The following is a 13,963-nucleotide window of genomic DNA, read 5'->3' as shown; positions in this document are numbered from 1 at the left end:
TCCCTCTCTCTCTCTCTCATTTAACTCTAATAATAATAATTTGTAAAGCATAGACTAAACTAAATTAATTATATGTTAGTAATTAATCTGATATATTATGATTAATTACACTAATGGTCTCCAAATATATATTATGTTACATTTAAGTCCCCAATCTTTTTTTATTATTCCACTTTAATTTTAAAAGTAATACCATATGTTACACTTCAATTCTTGAAACTAGCACGTTTAAAATTAATAATAAGAGAAGAAATAATTTTGAAATTATATATATGAATTCTCAATGAAATCAAAATAATCAAATACACACACAGTCTCAAATTATATATTTTGTAGTATTTTAGTTTCTAAAATATGTGTTTTGGTTCTTTTTTGTCTCTAAAATATGCACATTGTTGTATTTTCATTCATAACTTTTACAGTTTTATTGCATGTTTTGTTTTATTTATTTATTTATTTATTTTGTGTGTAAAATTCTAATTTTAAATGACGTTCACGTTAGTGACTAAAGTGTACAAAATGATATATTTTAAAGAATAAAGTGAAATAATTAAAAAATTAAGAACCAAAGAGTAATAAAATACATATAGTAGGGACTATTTGTGTAAATAATCCACTATATTAACTAGTAAACCACAACTCTTTCTCTCTAGCCCATCCAATATCATCTCCTACATATATCAATCTTGAACAATCTTAGACTTTACAAATCAAAGCAAAACAAAAACAAAAAAATGCCAAACAACTCAATAATGAGTTCTCCATGTTCAAGCTCAAGATGGTGGCCAGGAGATCAAGACATATCAATGACAGAAACATACTCTCCAAGAGCATCCTCAGTTGGTGGCTATTCAGCTGCAACTGATGATACTAATAGTGTCATAACTTTACCAGTACTTCAAGCTCCGGCGACAACAATGCCAGCTAGACTGTTAGCCGGCAGGTCAACGCCTGAAGTCATGAGGAAGATAGAGAGTGCGTCGCCAGAGACGGCGAGGCACGTGGCGATGAGGATGTATGAGAGCTTGAAGAGGCATGGGTTGAGAGATGAAGCTGGGAGGGCATTTAGGAGAGAAAGAGATGATGGAGATATTGAGCTTGAAGAGGTGAAGGAAGGTGGTGAAGTGAGGAAGAAGAGTGAGGATCTTTTAGGGATGGAGTACTTGTTGAAAGACGGTTTTGTCAGTTATCTTCGAGATGTTGCTAAAATCACTCCTCCCATTCCTCAACAGGTAAGAGAGTACATATATCAGTTGATATTTAATAACGATCAATATATATAAGTGTTATTTTTTTTTTTTTTTGAACGGCAATATATATAAGTGTTATTGATACTACTGATATATAGTGTTATTTAAAATCATAATATATATTGTTGAGATAATTGTAAATAATATGTATAAATGTGTTAAAGGCTTTTATACAATCAAAATGTAAGAACTTTCCTCTATTTTTTTTTTTTATGACCGAGTATCCAGGCCAGCACCGAGGGCCCTGAGCTGATCGACTAGGCAAAGACGCAGTGGCTTGTTAGGAGCACAGCTAGGGGTGGAATTCGAACCTGAGACCTAGAGAGGAGCAAACTCCTAGGTCCTAAGTCCCTTGGTCTCAACCAACTGGGCTACCCTTTCCTCTATATAATCATATGTAATAACAATTTTACGAAACTAAAAAAAGTGATCAAAGATGAAGCATGTAGATAAATTCATTATGAGTTATTACAAATAATTTAAATCTACACCGAGGTTGTCAATGTTAACACTTTGAAACATATTTTCTATTTTCGCTTTAACTTTTAGAATTTGAAAACTAAAACTTGTTTGATATGTAATATATTCATTTTCATATAAGTGAAATCGAGTTCAAATCTTACAAAATTTTTGAAAACAAAATATGTGGTTTCCTTTGTTTTCAAAAGAATTTTCACTCTTTCTCCCTTCCCACCTTTGGCCACCCCCATTGTCGACTGGTCGACCTTTCAGCCACCAAATCCGTCCCTTTGTTCTTTTCTTTTTTTATTTTATTTTATTTTATAAAGTTTTTAATTATTATTTTTATTTATAAATAGAAAATAAGAAATTGATAACATTATCAAACGGCTTTTCTTGCCACTTTTTGAGCTATTTTTTCTGTCTGTACATTTTTCGAGCTAGTTTGTTGAATTAAGCAGCTCATGGTTAGTCAACAATTTCTAGGATCTATATATTGAATAGTTAGGGCATGACCTAATGTGCCGACCCACAAAAATACAACAGCTATGTTTGTTTGGAAGCATGACTTTGAAATCTAATTAATGATCTAATAAAATATAGAATTTTACATTTGATTAAGAAAATTAGAATATAGACTAATATTGTATTTCAAATCCAAGAATTGTAGTAGTATCTTTGTATAGCTAAAAGGAGAATACTTAGCCTAATTTCAAATAACTATAGGCATTTCAAATGCATCATGACAAAATTCTTGAACATAATCTTGAAATACTTAGGTAAATTATCAAATCTAACGGTAAGCTACTTTCTTGGTATTTCCTCTTGAATGATTGATGCCAAATTCTTGCACTTCAAATCAATAAATACAAACGGAACCTAATAATCCATTTGAACATGGTATACTATTGAATTCCAAGAGGGGTGCGATAAAATTAGGAAATAAATTAAATTATAAAATTGATAGGATTTTATCAATCCTTCCTCGTAATCCTAAGCTAATAAGAACATAGAATGGAATATTCAAAGAGATTGATAATCTTAAAACTAAGGCTGAAGTATTAATAAATCTCAAAATATGATATTGTAAATTGTTTTGTCCTTTATTTTTTCTTATGAATCCAAAAGTCCCGTTAAAATGAAAATTACATAAAATGGTAGTCACTTACATGTTTGGATTTAATTTTTTTATGAATAAAATTGGATTTTTCAAAATGTAAAATTACATATTTGGGTAATCCTCATTATCGGATTTTCCCTCATTTTAGAATAAATCTCACATTATGAATAAAAACGTAACACTCAAATAACGTAACAGTCTAATACAACACACTAAAAAATTATTGGTGTATTTTTTCCAAACGTAACAACATAATCCTAAAAAAAAAAAAAACCTCTTTATTGTATTTTTTCCAAACGTAACACTTTAATGTAACACAAAAAAATATTTCTTAATGTACTTTTCTCAAACATAATGCTCCAATCAATGTAATCCCAAATGTAACACTCTAATGTAACATATTCCAATGTAACACACACAAAAATACCAAAAAACTATTTACTATTTTTTTCTAAATGTAACACTCACGGTTTGAAATTATATATTTACTCAAAACTTATTAAGGAATTTTTATACTCTTTTTGGAAATATTTGAGGAATCTCACATCCTTTTGGAATGGTTTGAAGAATCCCACATCATTTTTTTTTTGGAGTGTTAAATTGGAAATTATATATTTATCCAAAATTTATTAAGAAATTTTTGTACCCCTTTTGGAATAATTTGAAAAATCGCACATTCTTTTGGAATGGTTTGAAAAATCTCACATTTTTTTGTGTTTTACATTACAGTATTACACTAAAGAGTTTTTTTTAGTATTATATTGGAATGTTATGTTTGGAAAAAGTACACTAAGAAATTTTTTTTATGTTAAATGTTACACAAACGAGTTTTTTTCTTACGCTGTGTTTGGTTGGGGGATTTTGGGAGGGATTTGGAAAGGGAAAGGGAAAAGGTGTGTGAAACTAAGTGAAATGTAGATATATTTTTTTCACATTTCACCTACCTTTTCTATTTCTCTTTCCAAATCTCTCTTCAAATCCTTCAACCAAACACAACATTAGTGTTATATTGGAGTGTTACGTTTGAAAAAAGTACACTAATGATTTTTTTTAGAATGTTACGTTTGAGTGTTACATTGAAATGTTATAGTTTGAAATTATACATTTGTTCAAAACTTACTAAGAAATTTTTGTATTCCTTTTGAAATGTTTGAAGAATCCCACATCTTTTTGAAATGTTTGCAGAATCCCATATTTCAAGTAATTTTTGTACTCCTTTTGAAATATTTTCCAAATAAAAAGGATTCTCATATAAAAATTATCTCAAATTTGATTCTCATACATTGTGTACCTTACATTTTTAGCACAAATGAAAAAATAAGAAAGAAACATAATTGAAATAAAGGTATACCCGTAAATCTAATTTCTAAATAATATATTAAATATATATTTTCAAAATCAATTGTACTAATTAGTCTATAAAAAAAAATCCTTAGAACTAGATGGATTATTACTATTCCTCAAAATAAGATTTATAGATAAATTTTCTTAAAACTAAAGTCTCATAAATACTAATCTCATCTAATCCAATCCATCCACACGCATACAATACCCTGACCTAAAATGCCGACCCATAAATTTATTTTATGCCTCTATTATGTCATGTAATCAACAAATCAATGTAAAGCGAACATGAAATAAAAAAATGAAACAGATGATCTGAACTCCGTATATGACATAAACATGAAGTCATTTTCACACAGACGTGACATTACAGATTATTTAGGAATCTTTAGTTGCTGCCTGGCCAGAGCTTCTCTTTTTGTCTGCTTCTGTTGTAGTGATGGCTGTTTCTTATGCTTAGTTTTTATATTTTTTATTTTATTTTGGTCTCTCAATCTTCTAGAAATGCTTTTTTTTTTTTTTTTTTTTTAATATTTCAATTTCATATACTGATTATCTAAATCAAAGACTAGGCCTTTTATAGGCAGAGAGTTAAAAGTCACTTTTTGACTTTTAATCTATTTTAAATTGTATCACTTCTTTATTTTTTTTACCCATGTTTTTAAAGAAAAAATTAAAAAATTAATTTTTAACTAACTTCTCAAAAAAACTCTCAATTATATATTGAAGTTGACTATTGCCTCATGTCCTTCTCAACTCAAGCAATTCGACTGCATGTGCATACAAAACTTAATAAGTCTATGTTCTCACTTCAAATTGACAAGATTTGCCCTTTGCAGTCTCCAGAGAAAAAACATACAAGCAAAAACAAAACAAAAATATAATTCAAGGCAATACAATCTCAATGTAACCCAGGACACCCTAAAATACAAGCATAAACTTTGGCATAGTTTGGCATACACAAAATAATCTATCATTTTATCTTTTTATCTTTTTTTCATCACATCACCTCTTTACTTGTCTGAAAACTGCCATGATTGTTCTACAAAAATATTTATTAATTCCAGAATCCAAGTATAATAATAATTATTATTAGTATGTGTTTTCAAGTGAAGTGAAAACATTTACGAAATAACTCACGTTTAATTGGGCTCGGTTAGGCAAGAGATATCTTGGATTATCAAAAAGTCAAGTGAAAAGATTGGAACATTACATTGAGGCCCTGTTTGTTTTTAGAGTTGGAGGATAGGATTGGACTAGTAAGGTAGTGAGATTCAAAAACTCATATTTGTTTTAAAAAGTGGCCATGAAATTAAGAGTTCCATGAGTCTATGAAAATCCTCCAAGGAGAGGATTAACAATCCCATGAGAGAGGTGATATTGATATTTAATCCCATGATATTAGAGGTAAAATACTATGTTGCCCTTCATTTTATAAAAATAAATTTTAATATTAAAATAAAATAGTATACAAATATATTTATACAAAAAAATATATATCAACATAAAATAATAGAGTACAAAATATAATTTTTAATATTAAAATATATCAACACACCAAGGGTATTTATGAAATTTCATATAATTAATCTCATCATAGAATGACAGGACAAACATGAATTCTTGCTAGCCGGTGGTTCATCAAATAAATACAATCTTTTTTAGTCTTCTCACTACAATCTATACCCTAACAATCTCATTTAACCTACCTCTAAAAACAAACAAGCCCCTTTGTTTGGCCTAGCGTAGCCCAACCTGATTCAATGTGAAGAGCGGGCTTCTACCAAATCTTGGTCAACACCAACCTAAATTCTAAAACTCCGTTTGAGGCCCAAACTGATTCACTGGGAAGAAGGATTCTACCAAATCTCGGACCAGGCCAAGCCAAATTCTAAAACCTCCTTTAAGGACCAGCCCGGTTCCCAACAGTAGGAATTTTCAATTTGTTTCAAAAATTGGGCCGGGCTTCAACCACCTCAGCCAAGGCCCTACCTAGGGAGGTCTAAGCCTAGGCTGGTCTGACCCCAGGTGGGGCTTGGGCCTGGAACATGCCTCAGGCCCTTTTACAACACCAGTCAAGGATTTGAATTCTATGGTCTCATCCAACAATCAAGTTAACTACAAAAGAGTTCTCTACTAAAAACCTTTCAAAGCTTTACATAAAGAAGATCGTATATCCGGTTTGCTGGTGAAGTTTACTGCCGGAATTGCGCTCATTTGAAAATTAGTTATTTTAGTTCACTTTTTAATTTTTTTTTATGAACTTGTAGAAGTAGGTTTTTGACTATTATAGATTGACAATGAATAATGATGTATAAACAGAAAAGATTCTCAGAAATTGAATACTGAATGATGTTTTATTCCTATTATTTTCAAACAAAGAACCCATCAAAATGGTCCTTGAATACAAAATTGTTACCATAATATCATTGTGGGAAAGAATTATGTAAAAAAAAATAACAGTTTTCAATAACAATACCAACTTTTTATGCTGTCATAGTTCCAGCAGGAAACTTCACCAGCAAAACCATATACCATCTTCATGTAATGGAAGATACAAAGAGAAGTACATAATTTCCCCGACCTTGTCTCACTAACCTTTAAACAGCTTCGACTAAGGCTGCTGAAATTTTGCAGGTTGTTCGATTTTCAGGCATCAAGTGTTCGAGGAAGTTTGATATACCAAGAGACGAGTATGAAACATTTGGGAACAAAGTATTGGGATGTTTTGTTGGGCCCTTTAAGACTCTTCTCCAAAAAAAGAATTCAACCTGGTTGCATATCTTGAAGGGAGTGGACGGATATATCATGCCTGGATCGATAACTCTTCTGCTAGGACCTCCTGGTAAGGGATACAGCTTCCTCCTGATGAAGATACAAAATATATATATATAATCTATTATATCTCAACAACTGAGCAATGAGACAACAATAAAGATCAGAGGCATCATTAATGTCACTCTAAAGATTCAAAACATTAAAACATAGGATATGCATATGCCCCCTTCATTTGGGGAAAAAGGAATTTGAGTCAGAATATTCTTTCATAACAATGACTGAATGACCAAGAAGCTCTGTTTGGTTGAGTTTTCAGAATGTGTTTTCTGAAAAAATTTCAAAAATATCAACCCAGCAAAAAAATTTATTACTGGAACTTGTGCTTGATTTCACTATTTTTCAAGAGAAATTTAGCTCAAGGGATCCACAAGGTTCAACAATTCATTTGGTGGAATCTAGTCCTTTCAAAAGAAGTGTGGCAGCCATTTGTATTTGTTCACCAACATGATGAGAGATGTAAGATTAACATCTAGTTGTTTATTTATAACCATCACTATTTCTATCACCTCCATCACATTCATTCATGAAACATTTTAATAAATTTTCTTAGAAAATAATTCAGATAATTAGTAATAGAGCAAGAGGAAGTATATCAATCTGCCAAAACCCAAGTCAACATTGCAAAACAAAAAGAGAAATGATTAACAAACAAAACTTTTATAAATAAAGCTAATCTAGAATGATGTGGTAGTGGCATCTTTGCAATTACAAATCAGAATGATATGGGTGTTGTCTTGATATGAGGGAACCACAAAATGCCACATCATTCATTATGAAATTTCTGTTAAAAATAATAATAATAATAGTAGTAGTAGTTCTCATATTCTCAAAACCCGACAGTCTATGATGCTGAAGCAATTCATTCAAATTTGGACACCTTCCCAAAGTAATTCACTAATCAAATCTTGTAGGATGTGGAAAGAGCACTCTCTTAGAAATTCTTGCAGGAAGAATAGAAGAAACTAAGAACTCAAAATTGCAAGGTGTGGTGATGTACAATGACAAAGACGCCTCTGAAATACGTCTCAGTAGACTCATTGCTTATATTAGCGGCCAACTAAACAAGTAAGTATCAAATTCAACTCAATTTGAACACAATGATTGCTCAAATCAACTGGATGATTCATAACCATTTCAATAAAACTAAAAATCTTCTACTAACCTTTTTAATTTCCTACAAAACTTGCAGACACCTTCCATTTTTATCAGTACGAGAAACGCTGGAGTTCGCAAGGGACTGCACGCAAGGGCTTCGGCCAGAAAACTTCACTCCACAGATGAGAAAATTCTTTGCTCATGCATTGGTGGAAGGACAAGATCCATTTTTGGAGTATGTGCTAGAAATCCTAAGCTTGAAGGATGTAGAACACAAACTCACCGGAGAAGCAATCTCTGACATTGATCGCCAGAAGCTCACAACTGCAGAGTTAGCACTAGGAACATACTCAGTCATGCTTTATGATCAACCGTTTTCAGGGTCTGATCTAGCAGCTACATATGATTTGGTGGACACTATACGGACCATTAGCAGGATTCAGCAATCTTCTGCAATCATGTCACTGACCCAAATCTCACAGGAAGTTTTTGATCTTTTTGATAGGATCATACTTCTCGGTGATGGTCATGTCCTGTTCCAAGGCCCTCGTCAAGATGCAATTCCCTACTTTGCCAACCTTGGGTCAGTAACATAATTACTGATAATAGCATAACGCAAAAATAATTGCTCACAAGTAGAGTTGCAAATGAGCCGAGCTGAGCTTTTGGGTTCTTCGAGCTCGGTTTGATAAGAATTATTTGAGCTCAAGTCAAGCTAAAAAAAATCTAGCTCGAGCTTGGCTCGACAAGAGATTAAGAAACTTGAGCTCAGCTCAAGTCAACTCGATTACATAAATGAGCCGAGCTTGAGCTCAAAAGGAAAAATTAAACTAAAATTAATTTCCATATTAAGAAACAAAATATATTATTCAAAAAATACAAAGGAATGTTTATATTAATAATAAATTTCATCAATCAAATACGTAAATTTAGAGAAACTCCAAACATAAAAAAAATAAAAATAAAAAAAAAATAAAATAAAATAAAATTATACAAATATATTTAGTATATTATTAAAAATAAATATTAACTCATATTCTTTTTGTTCACAAGCCTTATCAAGTTGAGCTTGGGTCTACTCGAGCTTGTCTCGATTACTAAACGAGCTTAAAATTCAAAATCATGCTCATTCATTTAATAAAAGAACTGAGCTCAAAGGAGATTTAAATGAGCCAAACTTGAGGCGTTCATGAACAGTTCGGTTCGTTTGCAACCTGACTCACAAGCACATGCATCCCTTCATAGATATAACACATTCCACAATAATGGAGAACGCACAACATTGATTGAATATGCAGGTACAAGAAGCCATCACATGCAGAGACTGCTGAGTTTCTTGAAGATATTGCTGCCGGACATGGCTTGCAGTATATGGCACCACTAACAACTACTCTCAGTATAGATGAACTTGTAGAATATTACAAGGCTTCAGATCATTATAAAGACATTGCAAGAATTGCTTATGGAGATGATGTGAAGCTCACATATTGGGTAGACAGTGAGCCGGGGCTAGGCCTGTCCCTCAAAACACCATCCAAGTACAACTCTGCAGTTGATGTAGAACCAAGAAAAGAGACAGGTATGAATAGCTTGTTTTTAACATAAACATTCCATTGTGGTCAATCAATCTGAGTTCTTGAAACTAATCTGTGGGTTTTTAACAATTGCTGAGAATTACAACAACTGCATCTGTGAGTTTGCAGAACTGGTGGTTGCTAAGCTATCTACCAAAGTAGGGCATTCTGGGGGGATAGAGAGCACAGGAAGAGTTCAGATTGGAGACGTGGTCACAGCAATATCCATGAACAACGAAGAAATGCAATACCTTGCTGTGGGACTCCAGAAAGTTCAGCGAGAGCAAGCCTCGCATGCATATTCTATGTTGAAGAATGCACGAGGCTACATCCGCCTCCAAGTTGAGCGCTACAAAGATGAGGTACATTAATTTCTCCACATCAACAAAGAAGCAATATGCAGAAAATGGGACAGATATACACTCATTTCAGATGTAAATAACATTGCAAACACTAGTAATTGTGCCAAAAGAAAGGAGGACTTGCCTAATCAATCCCTAAAAAGGTTACTTGTTTTTCTTGTTATTTTAAGGAGGATGAGTATCTAGCTCAATGGGAACAATTCCAGAGGCCCTTTGTTCAGACATGGTGGAAATCTACTAAAACTCTTGTCAACAGGCAAATCAAGATTACCAAAAGGCTCCAAGCTATACTGAAATTAAGGCTATTCCAGGTCAGCACTACCACTTGTCCACTGCTTTCCTTGATTAAGCAAAACACAAGAATCAATGAATCAAACATCCCAATCTAGAGGCTATATAATACAATGTTTTAGAGAGACACATCTACAACATAAGCATGAGCAAAGGGTTCTCCCATAGTCATTAAAGTGTGCCACATCTTTGCAAATAATGAATCGAATCTCAAAATGTTGCAGGCAATTGTACTCGGCCTGTTTGCAGGGACATTGTTCTACAAACTTGGAGGTCAATATACCCAACAGAAAATGAACTCGGTACGTGCCCTAGGGTTTGTATCCACCATGAGCATAATGCTCATAAATCTGGTACAGCTTCCCCTATACATGCTCCAACGGCCAATCTTCTACAAGCACAGGGCACAGAGATTCTTCAGAGCTTCCTCATACGTAGTTTCGCATTGCATTGTCAATCTCCCACAAACTCTGATAGAAGTAATAATCCACTTGATTTTCCCCAGCACAAGTAGCCATAGTTATCACCAAAATCAAACTAAAAGTTTTTTTTTCTTTTGCAGGCACTGGCTTATACTCTCTGTGTTTATTTTCTATCGGGTCTATCATTGACGGGAAATGGAGCACCTTTCTTTGAGTACCTGTTTCTTTTAGTCTTGGTAGCATACTTTGGTTCATCTGTTTTCTTCTTTCTCAGTACTGTCTCTCCAATTCAAGAAGTGGGGAATGCTTTGGCAGGTACTTTTGCTCCCATAACAACAGTTTCCACACACACAATTTTTGAAAAACCTTCAAAACAATTCTGATTGGGTAATTATTAACCACATCAATTCACTTGTTGCAGGTCTACTTGTTTCAATCTTCCTACTATTCAGTGGCTTTGTGATCTACCCATCCAACATACCAACATACTGGAAATGGCTCATGTATATCAACCCCATTCACTGGGCGAACGTATCATATTGCAGTTTCCAGTTTGAGGGCTACAGAGAGCCGTGCTCCAATTACCTCGGCCAACTTCCTTTTTGTGATCAGTACCCAAAAATGACAGTTGGAAAAGCCTACCTGACCTTCTATGAGCTTTATGAAGACACCAAGAGACCATGGCTTCCCTATGCCATTCTCCTGGGGTGGACAGTAATTGGCAACTTGTTGGCATTATTGGGCCTGAAGAAAATAGAGTTCACAGGAACCAGCCAATCGCTGCCCCATCTCAGAAAAACCCCAGTATTAAGCAATTTTAAAGAAGATACAGAGAGTGAATTTCAGTCAATGAATAGCTACAATGAACATTCTAAGGATTACAACACTTCCCAATATTCTAGTGCACGCAGTTCACCATCAGCTCATGGGAAAATGAAGGAAAATGGAGTTGAGAAATGGATTGAAGAATTCCGAATTGATCTCGAGAGGAATGGGCTAGGAATTCCAGTCGAACCAGTAACCCTTATATTCGAGGATCTGTCATTTACAAGGTGAGCATTCATATCCTGTAATTAAGCCATTTTAACTTCAAAAGTTCATGCAAAACCACAGAGAAACATCGACTATAATATTTTCTATGCATCAGGTATGATGAGAAAACAAAGGGGAGTGTCTCAGTTTTCAACTATGTCACCGGCTATGCTAGACCACAAAACATGCTAGCCTTACTTGGCGGTTCCAAATCAACTAAGGAAACACTCCTCAAATGCCTGGCAGGAAGGGTACCTTTAAGTGGCAGCTTGAGCGGAGACCTTCAGGCAAACGGTGTCAAACCTGGAGCCACCTTCTCTAGACTAGTAGGCTATGTTGAGAAGCTTGATGCCCACCAACCTTACCTATCTGTCCGTGAATCCCTTCAATTCAGTGCAGCACTTCGTCTTGACCAAGCAATCAACGCTACAAGTCGTCGTATTCATGTTGAGTTGGTCTTAAACCAACTCGGTTTGTTGCCCTATTCCAACCAACTTGTTGGGTCTCTTCGAGATGCCACTGGAAAGACATTTGAAATAGCCAAAAAGATGACAATAGCAGTTGAGTTGGCCGCTAACCCAAGTATTCTCTTTCTTGAAGAACCGATGTCTGGCCTTGATATCATAGGAACTTTGACTATCCTCAACATGCTCTATCAAGTGTCGGAATCTGGTCGTGTCATTATTGCCACTCTTACACATCCAAATGCTCGTTCACTGTCCTTCTTCGACCAGGCTCTCATTCTGACACAAGAAGGGCGCCAAGCATATTTTGGCCCAATAGGATCGAACTGCTGTGATTTGCTAGATTATTTTACATCAATTCCAAAGGTCCCTCAATATTTGATCAGAGAAAATCCAGTTAGTTTTGTCATGGGGGTTCTTGGCCTAGGCATAAAAACTAGGGGCACTCCTTCACTGAACTTTGCAGAGATCTACACAGCTAGCTCCTTGAATGAGATCAACAACAAAGAGATTGGTAGTATAAAGAAACTGACCAAGAACAGAACAGCAAGGTCTTTATCTTCTACTTATCCAGCTCCATATTCACGACAAGCGAGTTTGGTACTGCTAAGAACACAGAGGTTCTTGTGGAGGAATGTGCAATATACATATGCTAGACTTACAGGGTGTGTCATGATTGGCCTCCTGATGGGTTCTCTGTACTTTCAGATCGAATACAAGGACACATATGGTGTGACTTCACGTTCACTTTACATATACATGCAAGTTATACTCGTAGGAGTTATCTCTGCAAACAATGTCATACCACAGATAGGCACTGACAGGCTGGTGTACTTCAGAGAGAAAAGGGCTGGAATGTATCTTCCAATATTTTATCCAGTGTCATGGGCAGTGGGTGAAATTCCATATTTCTTAATTGCTACACTTGCAGTGGTTGGAATAGGAAATGGAATGGCAGGAATTGGAACAGATTCAGCTTCAGAATTCCTAATGTGTTGGCTAGTGCTCTTTACCTTCACGTTGTGCGTAACATATTTTGGGATGATGGTAACTTTTCTAGCACCAGTGCCAACACTTGCTGCATTTATTGTGTCGATTGTGACATCATTGTGGGTGTCCACTTCTGGGGTAGTTGTTTTGCTATCAGACATAAAGTTCTATCGATGGATGTATTGGAGCAACCCATTCCAATTTGCCCTGAATGCAATGACATCAATTAGTTTCTACTGTGACACAAAAGAGTGCAGATCAAAATGCGACTGCCCACAGCTTCCAGATGGCTCTTATGTATGGGATAGATTATCAATAGTTAGAGCCTTGAATCAAGCAAGGATACAAACGGACATACTCACCTTGTCTGCAATGTGTTTGCTGTTTTCCGGTCTTGCCTTTCTCTTCTTTGTTGTGCTGAAGCACAATTCAACTGCCCGTGCATAGAATGTGAAATGATGGAAGATACTGATAGAGCAAAGCGCAGAAGCAAATAGAGAGGTGAGAACTAAATTTTAGTGACAAAGGTAAAACCAAGAACTAATATGCTCAAGGATATAAATAAGATAATTCTTGAACCTAGCATTCTTTTTTGGTGTGAAACTGTTTCATAGAACTTCATTGATATCTTCTTTTTTACAAAACAAACCGACACTTCCTTCTATTGTAACAATGACAAAAATATACCTTTTATGTGGAAAAGGCCCGTCTCAATAATTATG

At 34.6% G+C, this 13,963-nt stretch overlaps 2 protein-coding genes across 2 annotated transcripts; both read left to right on the top strand.

Moving 5' to 3' along the window:
• The first annotated feature begins 657 nt into the window (after positions 1-657).
• LOC145820113 (ABC transporter G family member 22-like) lies at positions 658-8,145 on the top strand. Its single transcript, XM_082914803.1, has 3 exons — positions 658-1,232; positions 6,811-7,018; positions 7,923-8,145. The coding sequence occupies exons 1-3, from the start codon at positions 735-737 to the stop codon at positions 8,078-8,080; spliced, it is 864 nt and encodes a 287-aa protein (XP_082770929.1). The 5' UTR covers positions 658-734; the 3' UTR covers positions 8,081-8,145.
• Positions 8,146-8,206: 61 nt separating this feature from the next.
• Positions 8,207-13,742, top strand: LOC114267256 (ABC transporter G family member 36). Its single transcript, XM_082914802.1, has 8 exons — positions 8,207-8,689; positions 9,405-9,685; positions 9,810-10,042; positions 10,213-10,353; positions 10,558-10,812; positions 10,896-11,070; positions 11,177-11,807; positions 11,903-13,742. Exons 1-8 carry the CDS (start codon positions 8,289-8,291, stop codon positions 13,686-13,688), a joined length of 3,903 nt encoding a protein of 1,300 aa, XP_082770928.1. The 5' UTR covers positions 8,207-8,288; the 3' UTR covers positions 13,689-13,742.
• The last annotated feature ends 221 nt before the right edge of the window (positions 13,743-13,963 follow it).

This window comes from Camellia sinensis, chromosome 2, assembly GCF_055761805.1.
Source record: "Camellia sinensis isolate YWXY chromosome 2, ASM5576180v1, whole genome shotgun sequence".
Taxonomy (NCBI): Eukaryota; Viridiplantae; Streptophyta; class Magnoliopsida; order Ericales; family Theaceae; genus Camellia; species Camellia sinensis.
The sequence above is the reverse complement of the archived record's forward strand: the minus strand, read 5'-3'. Positions and strand labels throughout refer to the sequence as shown.

Bases quoted from the DNA above. Each gene is read 5' to 3' on its own strand.
- LOC145820113 (XM_082914803.1), top strand. From the start codon at position 735: ATGCCAAACAACTCAATAATGAGTTCTCCATGTTCAAGCTCAAGATGG. The intron at 1,233-6,810 runs GTAAGAGAGTAC...GAAATTTTGCAG, and splicing joins CTCCTCCCATTCCTCAACAG to GTTGTTCGATTTTCAGGCAT. The intron at 7,019-7,922 runs GTAAGGGATACA...CAAATCTTGTAG, and splicing joins TCTTCTGCTAGGACCTCCTG to GATGTGGAAAGAGCACTCTC.
- LOC114267256 (XM_082914802.1), top strand. From the start codon at position 8,289: ATGAGAAAATTCTTTGCTCATGCATTGGTGGAAGGACAAGATCCATTT. The intron at 10,043-10,212 runs GTACATTAATTT...TGTTATTTTAAG, and splicing joins TTGAGCGCTACAAAGATGAG to GAGGATGAGTATCTAGCTCA. The intron at 11,071-11,176 runs GTACTTTTGCTC...CACTTGTTGCAG, and splicing joins AGTGGGGAATGCTTTGGCAG to GTCTACTTGTTTCAATCTTC.